The 26,928-nt window shown below is 40.0% G+C and overlaps 1 protein-coding gene across 1 annotated transcript in view; it reads left to right on the top strand.

Annotated features, from left to right (window-relative positions):
* Window positions 1-26,928, top strand: part of LPAR1 (lysophosphatidic acid receptor 1) — a 91,647-nt gene that overhangs the window by 52,905 nt on the left and 11,814 nt on the right. The window contains exon 3 of the mRNA XM_070742447.1: window positions 267-1,014. Within this exon, the coding sequence (XP_070598548.1) occupies window positions 267-1,014 (748 nt within the window). The remainder of the gene's footprint in view (window positions 1-266; window positions 1,015-26,928) is intronic.

Genomic DNA, 26,928 nt, shown 5'->3' with positions numbered 1-26,928 from the left:
CGCTATCATTTTCAAAAAGTTTTAAATCCCCAATTTTAGACTTGAAATGTAATCCATCTCCTTTGTATATGAAACTGTTCAGAATTCTAGAGCAGCCTAAGTACATTTAAGACATTCCCAAATGTTGACTGAGGAATTCTGAGCTGTAGTCCCAACACCTCTTCAGCTCGCCAAAGTTGGAAAACTTTGAGAGCAGCTTCTTTTTTCAATGAATCTTCAGTGTTTTCTCATTCTAACTTCAGATTCTGCTTTCTGTTCTTTTCCAGTCTGCAGGCATGAATGAACATCAATGCTACTACAATGAAACCATTGCCTTCTTTTATAACCAAAGTGGGAAATCTCTAGCAACTGAATGGAACACTGTGAGCAAGCTTGTCATGGGACTTGGGATTACAGTTTGCGTTTTTATCATGCTAGCCAACCTCTTGGTGATGGTGGCCATTTACGTCAACCGGCGTTTTCATTTTCCTATTTATTACCTAATGGCTAACTTAGCGGCTGCTGACTTCTTTGCAGGGTTGGCCTATTTTTACCTGATGTTTAACACAGGACCCAACACTAGAAGATTGACTGTCAGCACGTGGCTCCTTCGTCAGGGACTCATTGACACCAGCCTGACTGCTTCAGTTGCCAATTTGTTGGCCATTGCCATTGAGAGGCACATCACCGTGTTCCGTATGCAGCTCCATACGCGGATGAGCAATCGGCGAGTGGTGGTGGTAATTGTGGTCATCTGGACTGTGGCCATTGTCATGGGCGCTATCCCAAGCGTCGGTTGGAATTGTATCTGTGACCTCGCTCACTGTTCTAACATGGCGCCCCTCTATAGTGACTCTTACTTGGTCTTCTGGGCTGTTTTCAATTTGGTCACCTTTGTAGTCATGGTGGTCTTGTATGCTCATATCTTTGGATATGTGCGCCAGAGGACTATGAGAATGTCAAGACATAGTTCAGGGCCTCGCAGGAACCGGGATACCATGATGAGTCTCCTAAAGACTGTTGTCATTGTGCTTGGTAAGTATCTTCAGATGTCAAAATATTTCAAGGAAATGCTACGTGTTGCTTCTAATGTTCATTTTATACTGTCTGGATACAGATCAGTAAAAAGCATCATTTGCATTATACAGTCTATTTTCATGATTTGTAAAAACGTTTAAACACCGTACCAATAAATGGTTAAATGGTTTTGGGTGTGGTAGCTCTCCAGTTCCACAAATATTCCATCTTTGGTTCTGAAGGTGGTCATCTTTTCTTGTGCATGGCTGATTTCTACTCTGGGAGTCCTGTAAGACATAAGGCCCCAGTGTGAAGTTGTGGAAGTTGAAAATAGTTCTACTTGTGGTTACGAAGTGCTTTGCACAAATTCACCAATTGCAGCCTTTCCTGGACAGAAGATTTGACTCACTTTTACTGAGTCTTCGGAGAGGGGCAGCATACATATCTAATAAATTGAAATTGAAATTGATGACCGCCATTTCAGATTACTACACTGTGTTCCCTATGGGATTGCTCTTGAAGACTACCAGGGCACTTGAGCCTCCTGTCAAAGCAGTGATACAAGCAATTGTAGGTGTTAATCAACCTACCCATGTCTCATCTCTGCTCTGCTATCTGTACTGATTGCCAGTTTGTTTCCGGGTGCAATTTAAGGTGCCCATTGTCATTTTGAAAGTCCCTTATGGTTTAGGACAGTGATGGCAAACTGTTTTTCCCTCGGGTGCTAAAAGAGCGTGGGCGCGCGCTATCATGCATGCCTGAGTGCCCATACCCATAATTCAATGCTTGAGGAGGGCGAAAACTGCTTCCCTGCCCTCCAGAGGCCCTCTGGAGGCCAAAAATGGCCTGTTTCCTAACTTTTGGTTGGGCCAGTAGGCTTCCCTGGAGCCAGGGAAGGGTAAAAACACTTTCCCCCATCCCCCTGGAGGCTCTCTGGAAGCCAAAAACACTATCCCAGAGCCTCTCTTTGAGCCAAAATCAGCTGGCCAGCACACACATGGACATTGGAGCTTAGCTAAGGCAAAAGAAGGCTCACGTACCAGCAGATATGGCTCTGTGTGCCACCTGTGGCACCTGTGCCATAAGGTCGTCATCACTGGTTTAGGACCTGGATATTTGCAGGTCCACTTTCTCCTTGTTGTGTCTTTGAGAATTGGAAGAGAAGTTTCCGTGGTGGCACAGTAGTTAGAATGCAGTACTGCAGACTACTTCTGCTGACTGCTGGCAGTTTTGCAGTTCAGTTCTCACTGACTCAAGGTTGACTCAGTCTTCAATCCTTCCGAGGTTGGGTAAAATGAAGACCCAGATATGCTGACTCTGTAAACTGTTTAGAGAGGGCTGTGAAGTGGTATACAAGTCTAAGTGCTATTGCTATTGTTTGCTCTGGGCCCCAACTCTTAGGAAATGAAATTTGTAGGTCTCCATGAGTTGTTCTTTTTAGTTGCTGGTTTCCTTCTTTGAAACAACATTCCCCTGTTAGGCTTGCTGCTCAGACCTTGGGATGTTATTTATTACACTGTTATTGTCACTCCCTCCATGTAGACCAGACCAGAAGAAAACATCTCAAAAAGAAGGCTAAAACTACTTTTATATAGATTGGCTATAATAACAGAATCTTGCAAGTCTGATTGCGCTGTTCCTTCCCCCTCCTTATACTTCATTGAATTAGGAAGGCATATGTCTGAGCGGAAAGATATTTGCTCATTTGGGGTAATGATTTCTGACAGTCTCAAAATGGATGAGCAGTGTGGTCGGGTGGTAGGAAAAGCAAGTTTCTACATGTTGTGAGCCGCCCCGAGTCTTTGGAGAGGGGCGGCATACAAATCTAAGTAATAAATAAATAAATAAATAAATAAGTAGGATGCTTGGCTGCATAGCTAGAGGTATAACAAGCAGGAAGAGGGAGATTGTGATCCCGCTGTATAGAGCGCTGGTGAGACCACATTTGGAATACTGTGCTCAGTTCTGGAGCCCTCACCTACAAAAAGATATTGACAAAATTGAACGGGTCCAAAGACGGGCTACAAGAATGGTGGAAGGTTTTAAGCATAAAACGTATCAGGAAAGACTTAATGAACTCAATCTGTATAGTCTGGAGGACAGAAGGAAAAGGGGGGACATGATCGAAACATTTGAATCTGGTATTAACCAGACTAAGGTGTAATATTTATACATAAATAATAGAATATGAGCGGAAATGTATTACAATATGGTAGGTCATGGTATAGGTAGTCTTCAACTTACAGCCACAATTGAGCCCAAAATTTATGCTGTTAAGCAAGACATTTGTTAAGTGAATGTTACCCCATTTTACAACCTTTCTTGACCCAGGCATTGAGTGAATCACTATAGTCACCAAGTTAGTAACAAGGTTGTTAAGTGAATCTGGCGTCCCCATTGATTTTGCTTGCCCAAAGTTTGCAAAAGGGGTTCAGATGACCCTGGGACACAATAATGGTCATAAATATGAAACAGTTGCCAAACACCTGAATTTTGGTCACGTGAGGATAGGGCTGCTAAAATGGTCGTAAATATGAAAAATTGTCATAAGTTACTTTTTCAGTGCCATTGAATGGTCACTAAATGAACTCTTGTAAATCAAGGACTACCTGTTTTTATGAGATACCTCTGCAGCCAATGAGCTTCCCCATTTAGTTGACCCTCTTTTCCTAAACCTTTTCTAATTACAAACCGTAGCAATGCACAATTTAAAGTTAATGTACTAACTTTTCCAGATTACAAGACGCCTGAGAAGAACCTCCATTGGTATCAGTAGACGTTTACACAAAGTGACACTATGACATAGTGGGCGGTTTCAAAGGCAGGAAGTTTGGGCTAGAAAATTAAAAATAAACCGTTTTAAATCTTTCCCATGTTTCAATGTGAAAACATCACCCACTGTTTGCTATAAGCCCAATTAATTAAAAAAGTCTGATTAAAATATCTCTCTGCACCAGGGGTGGTTTCTGATGCACCTTGCTACCAGTTCGCTTCCTCTTATATCACGGGGGCACATGTGCATTGCGTGCCATGCAGCCAATGCAGCCACAAGCGTAGTGCTGAAAACCCAGTTTCTGAGCGGTGCAGAAGCAAAAAATAAGATGATGGCGCCATAGTTAGGAGGTGGGGGGAGACGCAGTTAGGAGGTGGGGGGAGTGTCTGCCCGGCCATCACTGTCGGTTCGGCAAATGGGGGGAACTGGTCCGAATAGGCAGGAATCCACCTCTAATCTGCACATAAAAAGAGAAAGGAATGTATATAACTAAGCAGAATGTGTTTATACATGACTTTATGTTTTAAAAAATGTTGGAAATATATGCTTTGTGTGTTCTATTCCTACTCACTGCTGTCATGTAGACTTCTGACAAGCTTATTCAGAGTGAATTTGGTTTGCCAAAAATAAGTTCAGCAACCCCAACATACAGGAAGTAAATCTGCCCTATCATTTCTGCAGAGAAATGTACGGTGTATAATGCCTTTGAAATCACTGCAGCATTATATATATTCTATCACTTGGTGACAGAATGGCTTTATACAACTGCCTTCAGTGTTTTGCCTTTAGACGTTTATAAAGCAACACAGTGAAACAATTTAATTCCCTTCTTTATTGATTTATCTTTAGATAATTTTCTTACACACGTATTTTTTAAAATATGTATCCTACCTTTATTATTTTTACAAATAACTCAAGGCAGCAAACAGGTCCAAACGCACCTTCTTCCTCCTACTTTCGCCACAATAATAATAACTCTCTTATTGAGCTGAGAAAGAGTGACTGCCCCAAATTGAAAGAGTTTTGTATTTTTATCTTCCATTCAGGAATAAAATAATTTGGTGGTAGACAGAGAAAAATATGAAATCAACAGTATTCTTCTGTCTAGATAATAGCCACAGCAAGTAGCACTTAGACATACAGTATATACCACTTCTCAGTGCTTTAGAACCTCTCTAAACTGTTTCAGAGTCAAAATATTTTCCCCAACAATCTGGGACATAATTTTACCAACCTCCAAAGGATAGAAGGCTGAGTCAACCTTGAGCCTGGTAAGAATTGGACTGCTGGCAGTTGGCAGAGTTAGCCTGCAATACCACTGCACCACCACAGTTCTAAATAAGTAAATATGTACATTCTACATGCAGACAATAAGCTTGTTGGAAACTACTCTGGGATAAGAAAATGCCTAGAATAGCAAAGGAAGCCATAAAAAATGAAATTTACTATTCATCTATCGTTGTTTATTACTTAATTATCCCTGACTGTTCAAATAGACGTTTGTGCTATGAATAATGTCTTTGTAAATTGTATTTATTATTAAAGCTAATCTTTTAACCTATCCCAAAAAGTCCCCAGCCTGATCCCTTCCAAATATAATATACTAGTTCTGCACTAGTCAAGGTTGATATGAGAATTGAAATCTGACACACACCTATACACAGGATACTATTAGGAAGGCAAAGATTACAATCCTGCAAGCTTGGGGAATCATTCTTTATTTTATAATGTTATAGTATGGAAAAAGAGGCAAGCTTTTCAAGGTTTGGGATGAGAACTTTAAAAATAGGAGTGTATAAAATTATTTGGACTATCGAAACAGATCATTGCTTGCAGGAATGTTTTGGAGCAATTGTTTATTTATTTATTTATTTATTCATTCATTCATTCATTCATTCATTCATTCATTTGTCCAATACACAAATACATAGGAAGAAAAATAGACATGTAGACATGAAAAATAGACATATATAAGGGTAAAGTGAACTTAGAGGAGAGGATATATGAAAGAAAGAAAATATATATGATAAGTGAGATAAAGGAAAGACAATTGGACAGGGGACGAAAGGCACAGCAGTGCACCTACTGGCCTCTTAGGAACCTGGAGAGGTCAATCGTGGAGAGTCTAAGGGAGAAGTGTTGGGGGTTAGGGGTTGACACAATTGAGTCCGGTAGTGAGTTCCAAGCTTCGATAACTCGATTGTTGAAATAATATTTTTTACAGTCAAGTTTGGAGCGGTTCGTATTAAGTTTGAATCTGTTGCGTGCTCTTGTGTTGTTGCGGTTGAAGCTGAAGTAGTCATTGACCGGTAGGACGTTACAGCATATGATCTTAATTGTCTCTTGATTGTCTCTGCATGTATGTGGATGCACAATTGTTTTGCCTCATGGGGAAGAAAAATTGACTCAACTGTACGCCCAGAAGCGGCCTCGTGAACTTGAAAATCCCAGCTTCTTCCATAATACCAAAAGAGATGCTCCATATATGTTCCTTTGCTTTGAAGCACCTCTTTGCATAGCCCTAATGAATAGTAATAACTAAGAGGACAGACTTGCTTATGAAGGGAGAAAAGATTGAATACAGTTATTAGAATATAAGCCCCTTCAGGCAACTACGTAAATCTGTTTAATGTGTTACGCAACAAAGCAGTGAATGTTCAAATAAAAACTGTTCTGCTGAGTTGTTTTTTGGAGGTCTCCATTACTTAGTTACAAATAACTGAAATTGATTAGAATCCGGTTAACACATGTAATTATAATTATGCTACCATAATGAACCCCAAATCTGTAATTTTTGTTTCTTGCCATGTTAGCTTATTTGAATTGTGCTACTTATGTAGATTTTGCTTCAATTGTTTCAATGCGTGGTTGCTGTTTTGTGTTTGAAAGCTTCATTTTTTGAATTAATTACCAAGTCCACTATTTTAAATGACTGTGACTACTGTACTTTTATTTTATCTTTTTGAATTTAGACCAGATGGAAATTAGAGTGAGGGTTCTCCTAAAGAAAAATATTTGATATGTTTGAACAAATAGAAGTTTAACCTGCTGTTTTCCCTTCATATTTAGCAGCTGCTATCATTAAAAGACCAGATAAATGGAAAATTCATTGCTGTACATCAGGGCTTTTTTTTCCTAAGCAGTGATGATAGCAACCTATTTCGGCCAACTTCGATATATTTCCACAATTTGTTGGGGGAGGGGAGGGAAATCTTCCTTTGCTGCGAGATGTAAGTGTGGAAAATACTATTAAAAGTTAGCTTCGTGGATTTTTCCGAAGAACATATGGTTTAGGTATCAGGAAGCGTCTTCAATACAGTTTTGAGAAATTATACACAGGCTTTTGTAGTTATTGCACCAGTATTTCAGACAAAATATTGGAGGGAGGGAGGGAGGGAGGAGGAAGGAGGGAGGGGGGGAGGGAGAGGGAGGGAGGGAGGGAGGGAGGAAGGAAGGAAGGAAGGAAGGAAGGAAGGAAGGAAGGAAGGAAGGAAGGAAGGAAGGAAGGAAGGAAGGAAACCTTTGGCAAATGGATCAGATTTCATAGGAATTAGGTAATGGCACAACTAAGGGCTAGATAAAGAACTGAAGATACGTATATAAAAAGCTTCTTTCCTTGGTTCAGTGGATAATTCACGGCCAAAAAGTTTCTAGTGACAGCTACCCACCTGCCTATACTTGCAGAATGCAAACTGGTTCTAATAGAAACACATGTTGGAGCTCTTCAGAAATAATTTAAGCACATACAGAAGTAAGCCGCATTTCAGACTTTGTGCTAGATTGTAAAATCAGAGATTTATTATGGTGCTTTTTAATTTAACCTCCTCCCTAGCAATTCAAACAACTCTGTCCCTCCCTCCCTCTTTCTCTCTTTGAAGTCAATCCCTTATGAAGGGAGGGGGGCGGAAGAGGAATAACTCTTTCCAAAGAACAGAAAAGCATTTTTCATGCACTCTTCTGCACATGTACAAAGGCCAAACAAGAGGATCTTGTATATCCGTCTCAGAAAATGCCTGACATTGTGTCTGCCATTTCCTTCCAGCCAATGCAAGAGGGTAGCTCCCCTTTCTCCTAAAAGGGGAAGAAAAATCTCTTGATGGCATGAATGAAGTGGAGTCCAGTTGAGTTTCACAAGAAGGTTCATTGTTTTTCCTTATGACTGAGATGACTTGAACCTCTGGCTTGAGCATTCAGGAGCTGGCAAATGGCATCATCCCACAGAATTGTTGAATATTGAATCTTCAACAGAGTCAAAACAGAAGAGATTTCCCGTCCTCTTTATGGTCTTTTCTTCCCTCTGAGTAAAATATTTCAAACAGAAGGAAATGATTTCATAGTTTGATCACTTTTCTCATTTTAACAAGGCTGCTTTTGAAATATCCAAAGCAATAGAGAATGTAAAAATTCTTTTTCCACAACATGTCTCTTTTCTCTGGGGGATTACATAGGAGTGATTTATATAGCTTACATAGGCAAGAAAATGGACCTTGACCAGGCAGAGATTCAAATAATAAAAGGAAAGTTTTATATTTGAAAAGAAGTGGTGCAGAACTATAGACTGCTGCAATTTCCAACAGACTGCAATCTTAATCATACTTTACTGAAATCAAATTCCTTAGAAATCACAATGAGGACATTTGAGCTGAAACACTAAAGCAAAAATATGCCAGTTTATTGTGTGAAATTTCTTAATTTACAATTCAAATGTCATTTGTCCAGCTGTACAACTCAAGATATTTACACTTAATTTTGACCCATGGTATAAGTAGTGAAAGAAATAACCTTGACCCCACAATTGGAACTATCAAGAAATCAAAGCCAAGAGTACAGGGATTAATCATGTACTGTCAACTTAATCCTGAATGTCACGAGCTTCAGCCCACTTGTGGGGTGGGGAAATAAATTGCTGTAGGGAGGATATTTTCTATAACAAATGTTATAGCTATATTCAACAATTATATTATTCCTAAAATGAGATACGAGCAAAATTTAATGTCTAATATTTAGACACGCGATTCCTTTTTACAAGACAGTAAACGTTCTAATCATACTTCCCTAATTTGTCAGATCTGGGATGATGGATCATAACTTCAGCATAAACCAGAATATAAGCAAAAGTCTTAAAGTTGATTTTATATCCTGTTCTGGCTTGCCTAAAATCTTTCACCTCTATAGACTGGTGGGATGAAACTGGAAATTATAGTTAGCTGAAGAGATGCTGGTTTGCTCATTTTTACATTAAAGAAAGAAACAAAGGGATTGAGTTCAGATCTACAAGATTCATTCATTAAACTGAGATTATCATTTAAACCTGTCTAATGCTCCATTATGTAAAGGGGAAATTGTAACAACACACACTACTTGAGGACATAAATGGATACTGATTGACTTGAAAACCACGAAGAACCCATGTGGTTAAACCTAATTAGTAATACACATTTGATACAACCTATATTGCTGTATTAATTTTTAATAAGGCATTCATTCTCTTGAATTCAGCCCTTGTTACGCTCGGGCATATCAAAGGCAGTGAATTGAGAGATTTGGGGAAATAAGTGTTTAAAAATGCAACAGAGTAGAACATTGTTTGCACAGCTGCAGCAAAAGATGCTTCTTAGTATAGCCAGGGACTTTCTAATATGTGTGACTTTAAAGAGCGGTGATGGGAATAGCCCTACTTGGCACAATGGCTTTATTTTATCAAAACGATGGCCTTGACCTCCTTTCACATTTTATTGTTTGTTTTGGTCTTTTCTATCACTGTTACTAGTAATTCACCTTGATGTGGTGCAAGGGTTTATATTCCTGATAAGCATGTGCAAGAAGGGTACAGTATAAGGAATGTAGAAGCCATAAGGTCATATGAAGCAACACAATTTAGGCTTCTACATTGATATTATTCTATATTGATAATAATTGATATGAACTTCTAATATTTGATATGTACTTCTCTCAAATATGCATAAATGATAGAAACCTGAACATGAAAATTAATATATTGGAGGAAACTGTGTGAGAAGGCATATATTAAAAATACTTGCTTCCAAAACTTTAAGGCTTTAAGAGAAAGTGTATACAAAAATGTATATACCGGTAGTTTGAAAGTGTTAAGAATTTTCATGTGGCCCTTACAAGGAGCATTTTGAAAACAATGTGGGAAAATTACAGAATGAAACAGTGCTTGTAGAAGCGCAAGCACCCTCCAAGAAAGAACTGTTTTGTTCATACTTAGGACAGCTCAGAGATGTTGTCATTTGCTAGATGAATCACTCCAGCAAGGCAATTAAGACATATTTCAATAGAGAAGTGCTTATCTGGAGATTCTGCTGACCTTGATCCCGCTGTTCTCAGAGGTTTCTAATGCTATTCATCCCTTTCTGCAGACTGATTCAGAAATAAAATACAGATTTTTGCATATAGAGGGTCCCCAAACTTGTCAACTTTAAGACTTGTGGACTTCAACTCCCAGAATTCTGCAGCATAACATAACTGGCTGGAGAATTCTGGGAGTTGAAGTCAACAAGTCTTAAAATTGCCAAGTTTGAAGACTTCTGCAGGGTAGAACTTGGAGGAGGAAAGTAAGTTTACATTTTCATAACTTCATTGCTATTGGTGGCACAAGAGAATAAGAGAACAAGTGAGGGGTCCTTGGTACTTCTCTAAGCTTGGTTGTTTTCTTGCAGACATTTCATTACCCAAACAAAGTAACAGCATTAGTGTTGCTATTTAAAATGTTCAAACAAGAAAATATGTGATCGTGTAAATTGTTCTGAGAATTCACGGAAATCAGTACTGAGAAATACTACCACAACGTTTCAGTTTGGAAGCCAGCTTCTATTTTGCCAAACCAAACTAACCTCTAACTTCAATTCAATAGGAGGGAGGAACAGAACTGAGTTCTCTTTTGAAATAAAAGCAGAAAATCACTGCTGTAGTTTTGCTTTTTATATAATTAAATATATTGTTAAAGATCATAAATTTAACTGATATACAAGTAAGGATAGTTCTTGCCCCTTGATCTCAAGCTTCCCTAAATTTGTCATCTTTAGCCAGTATTAATGGGAAATAACTGAAAATGATTCAGGAGGACATCAGAGAGTGCCAATTGGGAAAAGCTAATGTTTTCCACTTAATTGTTGTTATGAGCTGCCCAAAGGTGCTTAAGATGGGCGGCCATATAAATCTTTTAAATACTGTACATGGGAATGCAAAATAAATCCTTAAAGATGGATTGAGTTGAAATAACAAATAGTAGTGAGAATGAAATGGAATGCTTTGGAACAAACCTGATGTTTTTGCCAGCTGTGATTTAAAGAAAATTTGTAATCCTTATAGGTAGTAAACACAAAAATAAGAAACATTGGAAGTATTAGGAACCGTTGAATTAATTATTGCACACCTAAAAGGAGTTTTTATCCTAAGCACATTTTCAAGTATAAAAAGACTCTAAGCTTCACATTGACAATATTTATTTAAAAATATGGATGTCAGTATTAATGAGATATAGAAAAGGCTGGTCTCTGCTGGTTTTTTAATGCCATTATTAACAAAATTCAGAAAATATTTGTTTTATAGTATGAAAAAAATATTATTTAAAATTTATTACAACCCATGCTGTGTTCATGTGGAAAGACTGTATAATTTTCTGAATGTTTATATTGAAAATATATTTATATATGTACAAAAATACTTCTATTTACCCCTGTGTTGAATGGGCAAGAATCACAAACCCCCTTGTTTATCGTGAGTGATTTAATTTTAGAAAAAAAAATGACAATTTATCAAAACGTTTTGCAGGATTTTTTATTATTCCAGGATAATTCAAATGCCTTTGTTGGTTTATTTATTTTATTTATTTATTACTCATATATTTAAATGACCACACATCTCACAAAAACTATTCTAGATAAGAACCGTGTGTTCAAGATTTTTTTGCCTCTTCTTAAGAACTATTTTCTACATATAAGAACCAAAGGCTGGAAAAATTTGAAGACCCAGCCATGAAGGCCTGACCAGTTTCCTGCCATTCCCCCTGGGTTTCTCTCTCTGGCGTGTATGAAAGGCAGCCTCGCACCGGGTGTATGAGAGGTGTGTGCTCCTCCTCACCGCCTCAGAGTCCCTCTTTTTTTTTAAGCCTTAAATTTTTGGATTTTTAATAATTCCCATCACCTCACCTTCTTCCTTCGGCAGCAACTGTCCTCCTCTTCCTCCTCCTCCTCCTCCCACCTAAATTCCGAGCTTTTATTTCTTTCCTAATGGGTTTGCACGCATTATTTGCTTTTATATCGATTCCTATAGGAAAAATTGCTTCTACTTACAAACTTTTCTATTTAAGAACCTGGTCATGGAATGAATTAAGTTCTTAAGTAGAGGTACCACTGTACATAATTAAAATATATGAACCATAGAGAGCAAGTAAAAAAGATCAGCTAGAGTGGAATCTAAACATCTCCAGTTTTCTGTGGGCTCCAGACATGGTGTCATACCCCAGGCCGCAAGGGACTTCCAGAATGAAAACATGGATGGAGATAAGCAGACTTCAAGATGGAGAAAATGGGGTGGGCATTACAGCAAAGAAAGGCAGCCTCCTGCAACCCATCAAATGTAGGTCCATAAATGGTGGTACCCACAACATGACTCCCACCCTCCTTGCCTTTCGTAAACTCCTTAAAACCCACATCTGTCGTCAGGCTTGGGGTAACTGAGACATCCCCCCCTTGCTTATGTAATTTTGTGCATGATATGACTGTGTGTATGTATTTTATCTATTGGGGGGGGGTTAGACTTTTTAATGTAAAACTGTTATTTTAGATTTTAATTATCAGATTTGTTGCCATGTATTGTTTTTATCACTGTTGTGAGCCGCCCCGAGTCTACGGAGAGGGGCAACGTACAAATCTAAATAATAATAATAATAATAATAATAATAATAATAATAATAATAATAATAATAATAATAATGACTTTTCTGCCGGATTTTCAGTGTGTGCTTCATAATCAAGCAAATTTTATTTAGTGCTAAATTGGACCAGAAGGGATACTAAAACACAGAAAACAGGCTGCTTTCATGATAATTTCTAAAAGTGGAAGAATAATACCGTAATTTATATATGATACAATGTTGCTTTCAATTAAATATCCATTAAAACATCTTGTGAGATACTGCTAGTAGACTTTGTTACAGTCACTGACAGAATCCTGCAATCAACTGGGAAAACCTAATAATTTAACTTACAATTTTGTCAGGAGGGAACTAGTGGGGCAGATATACTGGATCTAATTTTTTTAACAGAGAAGAAATGATAGAGGGGGTAGAAGCTGTGGGAACTATATCTTACTAGAATACAATATAATACAGGCACAAGTATTAGAATATAACCAAGCCAATGTCAGAGCTGATTTTAACAAACTTAGAGCTTTGGAACGATTACATGAATGAAAATCTTAAAAGTGAAAACAACTAAAAAAGCTTGGGAAACTCTAAAAAATATGATTATAAAAGCCCAGGCTAACTCAATACTGCTGAAAAAGAAACCCCCCCAAGAAATCCATGTATCGCTGCACAAAGAACTCTCTGATAAACTGGGGAGGGGGGGAGGATAAGTGCAAAAAAGGGAAAGAGGAATACATAACTAAGGTAGAATACCAGCAAATAGCCCAAACCTCCCAAAGATAAAGTCAAGAAACCCAAGGCTCAAAATGGAGAAAGACTTGCAACAAATGTCAAAATTCTGCAATTTCACAAAATGATGAAATCATTTACATAGGTTATGTTTGTGTTGTCTTGCCATTTAGCAACCCACCTAGTAATAGCAATTTAATGATAGTCCAAAATAAGTTTATATTTGCAAGTTGAAAGAAATTTCAGATGTTTATTTTTCAGTTAGTTTCCATCAGCTTTGTGCTCATTCCATCAAGCCCTTCATCCAGTTAGATACCTATATATTCCCCACTAAGAAATATGTTTTACTACTCAAAGCTCTCTATTTCATTTGTTTCTTTCCTGCCATGGAACTCATCCATTAAAATGTATTATTTTAATGACCTATAAAGCCCTTCATGCTATCGGGCCAGAATATCTCCGGGACCGTCTTCTGCTGCACGAATCCCAGCGACTGGTTAGGTCCCATAGAGTTGGTCTTCTCCGGGTCCCATCGACGAAACTATGTCGTCTGGCGGGGGCCAGGGGAAGAGTCTTCTCTGTGGCGGCCCCGACCCTCTGGAACCAACTCCCTCCGGAGATCAGAATTGCCCCCACCCTCCTTGCCTTTCGCAAACTCCTAAAAACCCACCTCTGCCATCAGGCATGGGGGAATTGATTCCCTCTGGGCCGTTTCATTTTATGTATACCTTGTCTGGGATGCATGACTGTTTTTATAATAAGGGTTTTAAACTGTCCTTTTTAACCATTAGATTTGTACTATGTATTGTTGTTGTAAGCCGCTCTGAGTCTCCGGAGATGATGATGATGATGATGATGATGATGATGATGATGATGATGATAATAATAATAATAATAATAATAATAATAATAATAATAATAATAAACTGGGTCTAGGATCTGGGTTTTTCTTTAAAGAAACTCCTCATTCATTAAGGCAGGCAAAAAGAAGACTCTATAGAGAATTGCTGAGAGTTTTTTTTCCCCTTTCATTAAGTAGCAAGTTCCTAAACGATTGATATTTTTTTAAAGTATATTCACACATATGGGGCATATTCCAGACAGATTGTTAAGTGACAGGAGTTATGAAATAAGCAACTGTGTTATCTGGAAGCATGAGGTTGCTTGGTCAGCTTTAAAAACAGTGATAATACCAAGGGCTAATCTCAGCACAGAAAGGAAATTGTCCCATGGTGGAGGTGAAGGGACTATGTGAAGGCAATCTGTCTCTCTCTCACTCTCTCTAAATATGCTATATGTAGTAGACTAGCTCTAGCATAAGCCCTCCCTCCATAAAATAACCCAGTTTCATTAGATGTCTACACTAGCTCATTTTCACATGAACAGTCATTGAAAATGGTACAAGGAGCAGAAAGCTGTTCCTGAAGGACATTCCTGTTTCATTTCAAACCCCTTGCTAAGTAAATGTGTCACATTTCATTGCTTTTTGGCTATCATGCTTCTCCTCCTCATCCTCAACGATAAGACTCTTTGTTTTTTTCTCTCTCTTGCTGAGTGCATTCTTTTAAGTCACAGATTGTTTTTATTTCTTATATCAGTATATTTTCTATAAACTGACACCCCTTGTACAAACTTCATGTTCTTTCCTGGAAGTGTTAAAAACTCAGAGTTTCGTTGGCACATCTTTGGTTATTTATTTATTTTTGTCCAATACACAATGAGGATTTTAGTGGGTATATATATATACACACATAGTAAAATACATGATGAAGGTTATAGAGGAGATACTCATAGTAAAATATATCTAAGAAAGAATAGAAAAGAAGATATAGTAATAGAACATATCAATGAAAGAATAGAAGAAGAGATATAGGAATAGAAGAAAGGTATAGGAGATATAGGAGAGCAATAGGATAGGGGACGGAAGGCACTCTAGTGCACTTGTACAGTGAAATGTTGCACATGGAATAAGAGTTTCTTGTTCTTAGCATAGTGGACGGATACATGAAATTGGCTCATATGTCTTCTCTCTTTATGATCAATGGAATATCTAAACTAGGTGTTTTAACAGTAACTAGTGTTAAAATAGGAAGAAATCAGAGTATGTCTGAAATCAGTGTCTCGTTGGCACATCTGTTTAAAGGAGCTGTGATGCTGGGACGTGTTAGGAAAATGAAGCATTTCATTAGGGAAAATTAGTCCCAGAAATCAAAGTCTGCCTAAAAAAAATGCCAATGAGTGCTGAAGGAGTAGCTGTGAATCCTCGGAGATCAACATCCCTGTAGCATACCAATTAAGGAAGATTATTTAATGAAATACAAAGAGTGGTGTGGTGGCCCAGAAGTGAAGACAGTCTCCTCCCACTCGTAAGGTTGCAAATTCAACAGATGTTTCTCTATCAGGATGCAAAGAGAAAATTATCTGCTGCGAACTCCGCATAGGTGTCAGGAAGGGCATCCAGCCAGTAAATGCTCAGCTCCATTCAGTTGCCCTGACTCCACCCTGAGAAAAAGGGATTTCATGGATGTAAAAGGGGGGGGGGAGAAATATAATGAAATATAATGAAACGAATGGAAACGAATGTCTTTTCTGACCACCATGCTCTTAATATATTCATCTATGTTGGTCAGGTCTTCATTTCAAAGCATGTTACATAAGTTGCAAGTTTGAAGAAAACAACCAGTAGCAGATATTCCAGTTAGGTTATTGTCTGTGAAATGTTGCACATGGAATAAGAGTTTCTTGTTCCTAGCATAGTGGACGGATACATGAAATTGGCTCATATGTCTTCTCTCTTTATGATTAGTGATGGGTGAACCAAACCTGCACAATTCGGGTCCGTACCAAATTTTGCGGTGTTTGGGAAGCCGAACACGAACCTGAATTTTTTTGAAACTTCGTGCAAAGTTTGGGGTTGCACGTTCGGAGCTTTGACATAACCGGCAGGTTGCTAAGGACGCCAAGGTGACCACTTCTTGGATTCCATGGAATCCAGGAAGTGATCACCTTGGCATCCTTAGCAACCTGCCGGTGACGTCAAGGCTCTGCCCCCGGAATCTCTTCGTGGGAGGGATTCCCCAGCTCCTTCAAAGGGAGGTCTTCACGTAAAAATAAACATTGTTATTTTTACGAAAAAGGACGCCGCAGCAGCACTGCAAGCAAAGGGCAGTCCTTTCACATAAAAATAAACATGTGCAAAGAGAAAATTATCTGCTGCGAACTCCGCATAGGTGTCAGGAAGGGCATCCAGCCAGTAAATGCTCAGCTCCATTCAGTTGCCCTGACTCCACCCTGACAAAAAGGGATTTCATGGATGTAAAAGGGGGGGGGAGAAATATAATGAAATATAATGAAACGAATGGAAACAAATGTCTTTTCTGACCACCATGCTCTTAATATATTCATCTATGTTGGTCAGGTCTTCATTTCAAAGCATGTTACATAAGTTGCAGATGTGAACAAAACAACCAATAGAAGATATTTCAGTTAGGTTATTGTCTGTTTCTTGTTCCTAGCATAGTGGACGGATACATGAAATTGGCTCATATGTCTTCTCTTTTTGTGATCAGTGGAATGTCCAAACTAGGTGTTTTAACAGTAACTAGTGTTAAAATAGGAAGAAATCAGAGTATGTCTGAAATCAGCGGGGTCTGACCAAATAAGTTGGGTGCTGGTTGGTGCTTAGATGCTCAGTGATTGAGCACATGTTTTGCATGGAAAAGTTCTCACTTCAATTCCTGACATCATTAGTTAAAATGATGGGAAGAGTTATTGCAATAAATACTCTTAATATGCTGGAGAATCTCTAACAGTTAGTACAAATTCTAGTTTGCGCAAAGAAACAGGTTGCTCTGACATGAAATGCTTCTTGTGTTTCCCATGTGTATTTTCTACTTCTAAATTGGGCAGCACTGAACTATTGTCATGTGGTCAAAGCTTGTCTTCAGTCTTCTGGTCTAATGAGATAGTTGCTAGAAAACTGAAAAGCAAAGGAGGTGATTAAATAATCAAACATTCCCAAAATAGCAATTGGTGTAAGAAGAGGTAATTGTATGGTGTTAATATTCCTACAGTTGTGGCGGTGGTGGTAATGCTTATCATTATGCTATCTTCAGTAACACAGGGCAGCATAAATTCATTGTATTCCGCTGGACTTGAAGCGCCAGTGGTTTGCTTAAATTATCAAACTTTAAATTCGCAAACTTTTGAAAACTCATCTATGTTGCCAGGCATGGAGGAATTGATATATCCTTAGCTGCCTTTAATTTTATGGATGGTGTGTTTGGCCGGTATGACTGTTTTAATAGGGGTTTCTTAAAGACTGTTTTAACATTGGATTTGTATATGATGTTTTATTGTTGTATTTTATTTATTGTCCTCGGAGAGGGGCAGCATACGAATCTAATTAATTATTATTATTATTGTTGTTGTTGTTGTTGTTGTTGTTATTATTATTATTATTATTATTATTATTATTATTATTATTATTATGTGAATACAACACAGAAAACGAGATCACTATGCTGGATTTCGTATTTCATCACCAGTCGGGCGCTTCCCAAGCACCTAGGACTGCGTGATGTAGCGGCGAATTATGTTTGCCGATCCCAGTAAAGCGGCCTTTTGCAATTGACAGATGGAGATTTTGTCAATTCCGATGGTTTTCAAATGTCCGCCGAGATCCTTTGGCACTGCGCCCAGCGTGCCAAGTACCACTGGGACCACTTTCACTGGCTTATGCCAGAGTCATTGCAGCTGAGTTAGGAAAACCGCTCGCGTGCCCTCAGATATAACTCTGTGTGCCACCTGTGGCACCCATGCCATAGGTTCACCCTGACTGTTATACAGTATGCCGCTCAAAACACAGTAGAATTTACTTCCAGATAAGCATGCGTAGAATTGTATCTGTTGCTGTTGACTGCCACACTGTTTCAGTGTTGTTCAGATATGAAAGCTGGGTAATGAATAGAATCAATGGAAACATCAGGCCCATCAGCCCAGAAAAAAATGGAAAGGAAGAAAAAGGAGGATCTCCCACCTTTTATATATTTTATGAATGGTAGAAACCTCTTCTGGGAAACTTATGCATGTTCCCAAAACCCTAAATATGCTCAGCAGCACAAAATAGTTTAGTTTGATTGGATTTGAATGCCGCCCCTCTCGGAGGACTTAGAGAATTGGTCTCTCTCATATGCTGGTGTTTGACGGTGAAGGTGTGGTCTCATTATGTTCAAAGCTTTGTCCTTCCTATCATAGTTTACTAGGAAAAGTATTCCAGAGCTGTCAGCTAGCTTTTGCAGTCGCATCTCCATTGTCCACTTTATGCTTCTTGTGACCTCTCGTGGCGAGCCAAAGCAGGTGCAGTAACAGGGTTGCTTTGAAACTTCATGGTTTGCAGGAAATAGACCGAGGCTTTCTTGCCAAAAGGAATGTTATAGAACGTGGCCTGGTTTCATAAGATCTCAAGTTACCCTCAGTGACGCTTAGCGCTTTTCTCTGAAACAATTTTGGCAAGTGTTTGGAGTCTGGATATATTGGAAAGAGGTCTAAACAGTTCAGTCTCAAGTTTCATAATCTTATCTGGGGAAATGTTTACAAAGAATTGTCATTTGGTATTTTCCTAATGGGATGTGAGAAAACTCCAGCTCTTTCCATGAGTCGAGCAACAGCTTTGAATTTTGAAGGTTTTAGATGATGTCCTCCTGCAGAATCTCGGTGCTTCCCAGAACAATCCACATAATATGGGAATAATAAAAAATGTCTGGTTAGTTAATGACCTAATTTAATATTAATGGTTTGAACAGGAAGGAAGGAATGCTGTCTAAATTATTTCTTCTGACAATTGTACTGTTTAATATGAATCTTTTAATTGTCTTGCCTGATACGTTAGTCTGATGGGTGCTAGGGGTGTCAAAGTTCATTGAGGGCCGCATCAGGATTGTGTTTGACCTCGGGGGGCCAGGACAAGTGTGACCAGGGTTGGCAGTACCAGCTTATGTCAAGGGTGCCTGTGATGGCCAAGCACCCTGCCAGTGAAAATGGGCTCCTGAGCTTCATTTTTGGTTATGATGGCCTCCTGCAACCCTCTGCCAGCGAAAATGGATCTTGGGAGTTCCGCATGCAGGCCTCCCGGCTCTGTTTTCACTCGCAGAAGCACTAGGGTCATTCCTTCACTGTTTCCAGGGCGGCCCCACGAGCCAAATTTAAGCACCCCATGGACCTGATCTCGCTTAAGCGTTGTCCTTGGGCTGAAGAGATACAGAATCCAATTTTCATTCTGGATAACCTCTGGACATTTATAATTGCTTAGCCAAACCTAGTTGCAACCTAGTGCTAGAAGAAAATGAAGCCTGCATGTACATTATTTTCATTTACTATGAAGTAAATAGTATCTTGTGAACGGCATACAAATCTAAATAATAATAATAATAATAATAATAATAATAATAAGAAGAAGAAGAAGAAGAAGAAGAAGAAGAAGAAGAAGAAGAAGTTCCACTGGGACTTGTGCCGGAACTGGTGGGATCATAAGCCCGAAAAAGTGGTCGAAAATGAGCAAGCAAAACTACTGTGGGACTTCCGACTTCAGATTAACTGAATTCTGAAGCATAACACACCAGACATTGTGATCGTGGAGAAAAAGAAAGTATGGATCATCGACATCGCAATCCCAGGAGACAGCAGAATTGAGGAGAAGCAGCTAGAGAAATTAGTGAAATACGAAGATCTAAAAATTGAGCTGCAACCACTCTGGCATAAGCCCGTGAAAGTGGTCCCAGTGGTACTTGGCATGCTGGTCGCAGTGCCAAAGGATCTCAGCGGACATTTGAAAACCATTGGAATTGACAAAATCTCCATCTGTCAATTGCAAAAGGCCGCTTTACTGGGATCGGCAAACATAATTCACCGCTACATCACGCAATCCTAGGTGCTTGGGAAGCGCCCGACTGGTGATGAATTACAAAATCCAGCATAGTGATCTGGTTTGCTGTGTTGTACTGACATAATGATGATGGTGATGATGATGATGATGATGATGATGATGCTAGCTCTCAAAGGTTAAGTGATGTTAATATCTGCTTAATTGTGTTTTTCGTGTAGGCTAACATTTCAGAAAGATAGATTATTAAATGAAAACTCTGGCATGCAAGCAAGATCTATTACACAGTGGAACCTTCTGTTTATCCAGAATGTGACATGAAATTCATGCATTTGTGTTGTTGTGTCTCTGTCTGTCTGTCTGTCTGTCTGTCTTTAAATCAATTTTTACTCTGGTGATCTGTTCTTTTCTTGGCAAGGTTTTTAATTATTGTTTCTCACTGTCATCTTCTTCCTAGGGCTGAGAATAACAGGCCCAAATATTTCAGTGCCTAGAGAAGGACTAGAATTCACAACCTAGTTCATCTAGCTAAGAGTTTTTTTAACTACCACACCAAACTGGGTCTCCATCACCTCCCCAGTTGAATATTAATAAATAATTACTTGAACGAAGTCTAAGATTTAGAATAATCCTGGGAACTTCGATGAAAATATATGAATAGATTCTGCCATTATCTCCCACTCTTGGAGTAGCTTCTGCTGTTTACTATTTTCTAATTGTATGAGAACTGAATTCCCATAATTTCCTAGCCATGCTGGCTTTGGAATGATGAGTTAAGTCTAACAATTGAAGGTTATCAAATTTGGGAAATTTCATTTAACTAATGCAGACACAACCCTGACACAAGAGACAAACAATAATCCCATACTCATCCCTCAAAAAAAGGATTAAATCTCATAGTTTTAATGTAACGTTTATTTTAACCCTAGGGCACCTGGTTTTTCAGTTCCAGTCTTTTCAGCCAAATGTTTCCTGCCACATCTCTTTTTACGAACTGTATGTTTCCTGGCACAGAGTTATTGGGTCATTGATAAAAGAGGAGAAAAATACAAACACTTCCTGTTTACTTTTGGCCTTCAGCAATGATAAGATCCATAGGGGCAGCTTTGTGAGTTTCGCAACAATAAATATTTCAAATTATTTTTACAACAGCTGGGATTCATCCATTCCACTAACTCTATCTATCTCTAAAAGGCCTTCCCATCCCCTCTTAAAACTTCTGGTCAGCTTAAAAGTTCTGTGCATAAGCAACTCTTGTTTGTTAACCAAAAAAAGTAATCATGTAAAACTGGGATCGACAAACCCAGGCGCCTGGTCGCCAGTGGCGCCTAGAAAATGTTGTCTGGCGCCTAGAAAATGTTGCCTGCTGTACTGTATGTATACAGCAGTGTTTTTCAACCGGTGCCGCGAGGTGGCTCCTGCAAGTGGGAGCTCCAGGGCTGAGGCTTCAGCCCTGGAGCTCCCACTTGCAGAAGCCGCCCCCCGGCTATTGCCCGCCGCCGCCGCCGCTACTCGCGCACCCCAAAATACCCCCCCTGCGTGCCCTTTTCCATGGGCGCGCAGTCCCCATTCCCCTGCCTGCCTGGGGGGGGGCGGGGAGGCGCCGGCAGTAGAAGGCGCTGCCCCGCCCGCCCGATCCGCTCCCTCTCCTCCTCTTCCGCTGAAAGAAACGCGCGGAAGCTGCCTGCTTGAGCCTCGCGTTGCTCCACCCCGCTTCGTCCTGCTTGTCATCCTCCGTTGCCAGGAAAGCCGGGTTTGTTTTCCGTGAAAGCAGCGCGCCTTTTAACACGCTGCTTTCCTGCACCAGCGACGTTTGGCTGCCGGGGGGGGGGGCGGGGAGGAGAAAATCCTCCCCCCCCCAGGAGCAGCAAAAGCCTAAGCGGCGGGGTGCGCCGTTTGCCTTCCGGCTCAGTCGCAGAGGCTTTTGCTGCTTGTGGAGGGGGGGGGGTTGGCGGTGCCGATGCCAAATGCTTTCCCTCCGCGGTGGGGGGTGCAGGGCAGGCGCAGTCAGCCCCAGGAGACAAAGATGGAATGAGAGAAAGGAAAGAGAGAGAAAGGGAGGGAGAGAAAGAAAAAGTGAGAGATAGAAAGGAGAGAGAGAAAGGGAATGAGAGAAAGGAAAGAGAGAGAAAGAGGGGGAGAAGGAAAGAGTGAGAGATAGAAAGGATAGAGAGAAAGAGGGAATGGAAAGAGAGAGAAAGGGAGGGAGAGAAGGAAAGAGTGAGAGATAGAAAGGATAGAGAGAAAGAGGGAATGAGAGAAAGGAAAGAGAGAGAGAGAAAATAAGAGAGAGAGAGCAACAGAGAGAGAAAGAACAAGAGAGAGAAAGCATGAGAGAGAGAGAGAACAAGAGAGAGAGAGAGAAAATAAGAGAACAAGAGAGAGAAAAAGATAGCAAGAGAGAGAGAAAGCAAGACAGATAGGGAGAGGAAAGGAGAGTGAGAGAAATGAGAACAAAAAGGGGAGAAAAAAGGAGAAATGAGAAAATGATTGAGGCAGAGAATGAGAGGAGAGTGAAACAAAAGAGAGAGAGAGGTGATTCTTGAAGCATATGGTAAAAAGCATCCAAATAATAAGAAACCCCCCCCCAGCCCACACCTGTTTTTGAAAAGGATAAAAGAGAAAAAAACCCAGCCCTCAACTGGTTTTGGAAATGGTTGGAGTGTGTATACATACACACACATAAGGGGGGGAGAGAGACAGGGATGGAAAAAGAGGAGAAGTGAGAGGGAGAAGGAATGAGGGAAAAAGGGAGGAAGAGAGAGAAATGAGAAACATGAGAGAGAAAAGGGGGAAAGACAGGAGAAGTACCCAGAAATGAGACAGTGGTATAAATTTCAGGAGGGATGATTGATGATTGACTGTATTTATAAGGGGATGTTACATGGGATTGTATATATGAGGGGGTTATGTATGTATGTATGTATGTATGTATGTATGTATGTATGTATTTATTATTTATTTATTTATTTATTTATTTATTTATTTATTTATTTATTTATTTATTTATTTATTTATTAGATTTGTGTCATTTTGGTTGGTGGTGTGCCCCAGGATTTTGTAAATGTAAAAAATGTGCCGCGGCTCAAAAAAGGTTGAAAATCACTGGTATACAGTATATTTTTCCTGCCTTGTGTTTACGCCCAGAAATGGTACATCTTGGCTTCCGTAGCTCCGCCCATCAACCTCGGAGCGAGCTGCTTTCCCAGCGTCCCCTGCGCTTGCGTGCGTCTCTCCCTCCCCCCCTTGCCTCCATTCCGCCTCCTACTCGAACCCCTTCACTCCCCCCCACCGCACACAGACGCTCCGATCTTGGCCGCTCACCCGCCTTCGGAGAGAAGCGGAAGCCCCTCCCGGCGTGAGGTTTTGTTCATTCCTCCTCCGGCCGCGTGCGCGGTGACTTCCGACCAGTAACCCCTCCTCCCCCCTCCCCCCTCACCCGCATCCCCGGCCCGGTCTCCCTTTCCTTCTTCTCTGTTTCGGTTTCTGACTAACGGTCTCCCCTCGGATCCCGACGGGAGTACAGCAGAGCCGGCTCGGCGGAGCCAGGCCTGCGCCGGGGGGGAGGGGGTGAAAGCGATGTCAGGTAGAGACTCGGCAGCTGCCGCGGCCTCCCCTCAGCCGTTGCCCTTCTCGCTGCCCAAGCCTCCCCCCCTGATGCAACTGAACCCCGGCGAAGGCGTGCGTCCTGTGGGACCTCCCGGGCCGGAACAGTCGCCGAAAAGCGCTCGCATGGGTGGCCGGCCGGACTGGCCTGCCGGGAAACCCGTCAGTCTTCTGGCGCCTCTCCTTCCGCCGTGCGGGGAACCCGAACCGCTCCTTCCCTTCGGGCCAGTAATCTCAACCACACCGGACTACGGTGTGGTTGAGATTACTGCATTGGCTCATCATTTTCGTAAACAGCTATCTCCACCTGAAAGTGATGACCAATGCATTCACTCACTCCTCAATGAGTGGTATGAGTTTAAGGTCCTTGGAAAAGGAAAGAAACTGTGTGAGCTTCTGGATTTGGCACTCTCCAACACCGAGAGATTTCCAGTTCTGGGAAACCTGTTGTCGATTGTAGCGGTGCTCCCTGTCTCAACCTCATGTTGTGAAAGAGGATTTAGTTTGATGAACATGGTCAAAAATAAATTCAGATCAAGGATGCAAGAAGAAAGTTTAAGTGACTTGTTTATGATCACCATGAATGGGCCATCTGTGAAGGCGTTTGATCCTGCCAAGGCTGTGGACCACTGGTACTTCAGCTCTAAAATCACAAGGCATGTTCATGGCCACAAAACGCAAAGTGAAAAACACTAGAATGTTGCCTAAAATCTAAAATATCAAAATATAATATTTATTATCTTTAAAAGTAAAATGTTGTTTATAACGTTTGTAATGTTTTTTTTGTTAAATTAAAAACCAAGTTTGCTTAAAAAAAATTCTGGCTCCTAAATTTTTTGGCTGGCTCCTAGATTCTGAACAACTTTGTCGACCCCTGATGTAAAATATTTCAGGCAGTAAATGTGAGGTGAATAAAATTTTATATTGGTTAAAAACAGAAATCATTGCTCTGAATCAGATCCTTTAACTGTGCCATGTTTTGTTTTGTTTTGCATTACACCAACGTTGCTTCATTCACCCACCAGATAGATATTGATCCTGTTTGATTGCTAAGAATTTCGCAAAGAACTGTGATTTATCCTAGGTATGGTGTGGGGAGAGCCGTGGTGATGCAGTGGTTAGAGTACAGCACTCCAAGCTACTTCTGCTGATCATTGGCTGCCAGCAGTTTGGCAGATCGAATCTCAGTAGGTTCAAGGTTGACTCAGCCTTCCAAGGTCAGTAAAATGAGGACCCAGGTTGTTGGGAGCAATCTGCTTACTCTCTGTAAACTGCTTAGAGAGGGCTGTAAAGTACTGGGAAGCAATATATAAGTCTAAACGCTATTGCTATTGCTAAGTCCTCTCCCTCCTAGAGAATGAAATATTTGGGGGAAAGAGGCAGAATATTATATTTCCCCAAAGGAGAAATGGAGAAACATACTCTTAAAGGCAAAAAGCAGCCTCAGTCTTCCTGCTATAGGAAACAGCCTCCAGTACATGCCTAAAGTCTTTAGAGATACATATTTTGTGCCCATTAAGAAATCCAGGCCAGCCTCTTCGCAAACAAAATGCCTTCAGCCCAGCTCCTCCAGAAGGGATTAAAAGTAGGGGGGGGGGAAGACTCCTAATATCTACATTCCCCACCCTGCTACAAGGACAAGAAGAGACCTTTTAGATGTAATATGACTTGCCATTAAAATAGCAAAAGACAGAAGGCATTAATGTTAGCAAGTTTCAATGCTTTAACCTTAGATGCTCAAGGATGGGAGATACAATAACATCCCTTATGAACAATAGTTCTGCATCTGTTTTTCCCCACAATCAAATCAGTATAGTAGGTCATATTTTATTTCATTGCCTTCTCTATTGCTATTGGCACACCCAACTCAGAACCTCACTTTTTACTCATGGTGTGCATTGTGCTCTGAAACAAGAGTTGCCTTTTTTTTTTCCCCTTGGTGTCTTTTCTACAATGAAATTTCCAGAAATATGACAAAATTTTATTCAGTTGCAAATGCACTTAGAAAATTATTTCATTCTTATCCTGGCCAAAAGGAATGAACTGTCAAGCATATAATAGCAATATATTCTTTTTAAATATAGATCTGTTAGCAAATTAAGAATGTGCAATCAAGAAAATAAGAACTAGCGACAATCTTGCTTTCTTCGTTCTCATCATTTTCAGATACCTAAATAAACAATAGTGGGGTTCAAGATATGGATATTTATATATCTTAGGCTGTTATCTGAATTACTTTAAACAGCCATCCTACAAGGAGGAACAAAATCACTATGAATTGTTCAAATAGAGTTTGTTAAGTTGTAGCTTAAGCCCTTGGCTCTAAATTCATATGACTAAAGTGACTTTTATATTAGCTCTGACTATGGGCATCTGTAAGGGGTGGCTTATGGGAGGGCAAATGATGAAAACTGCATTATGACATGGCATGTGAATTCAGCTCCTTTTATATGTATGTGCATTATGATTTGCCAGAAAAGAAACAATGGAGCCTGTGCTTATTGTCACAAAAGAAGGGTAAAAGATGAATCTAGCATTGAAAAGGAGGGGAAGAGAAATACCAAAGCAAAATACCAGAGATCTGGCTATATAACAAAGCTAGTACAACACTTATACCGATTTGTTGTTGTTGTGGAGTTTGATTTTTTTTTAACCTCAGCTGCAGCTTATGTGTGTTGTTTGTATACTCTTAGTAGTTCAAAGTCATGAATTAGACTTGTGCAGGAATATAAATTGATATAATAAACAGACAAACTTGATGGTGGTGTGGGGATACAAAGCAACAACTGGATAAGAAGGAAAGAAGAGCCATTTAGATGTTACAAAAAGGATAAAATACACCAGGCATACAAATTTCTTGCAAACTAAGGCATCTATACTTTTCAAGAGTTAACCGTGAACAGGATTTGAAGGAGAAAAGGTGATTTGAAATATGTCTGGGTGGAAACATCACACCTGTTGATAATTCCTCAAATGAACTGGAGCTATTGAAGGAAAGTTATATTAGATTTAAGAAGCTGCCAACAGGATCATTTGTGCTTTTCAGCAGAT

Source organism: Erythrolamprus reginae, chromosome 2, assembly GCF_031021105.1.
Source record: "Erythrolamprus reginae isolate rEryReg1 chromosome 2, rEryReg1.hap1, whole genome shotgun sequence".
Taxonomy (NCBI): Eukaryota; Metazoa; Chordata; class Lepidosauria; order Squamata; family Dipsadidae; genus Erythrolamprus; species Erythrolamprus reginae.
This window is presented reverse-complemented; position numbering and strand designations above follow the sequence as displayed.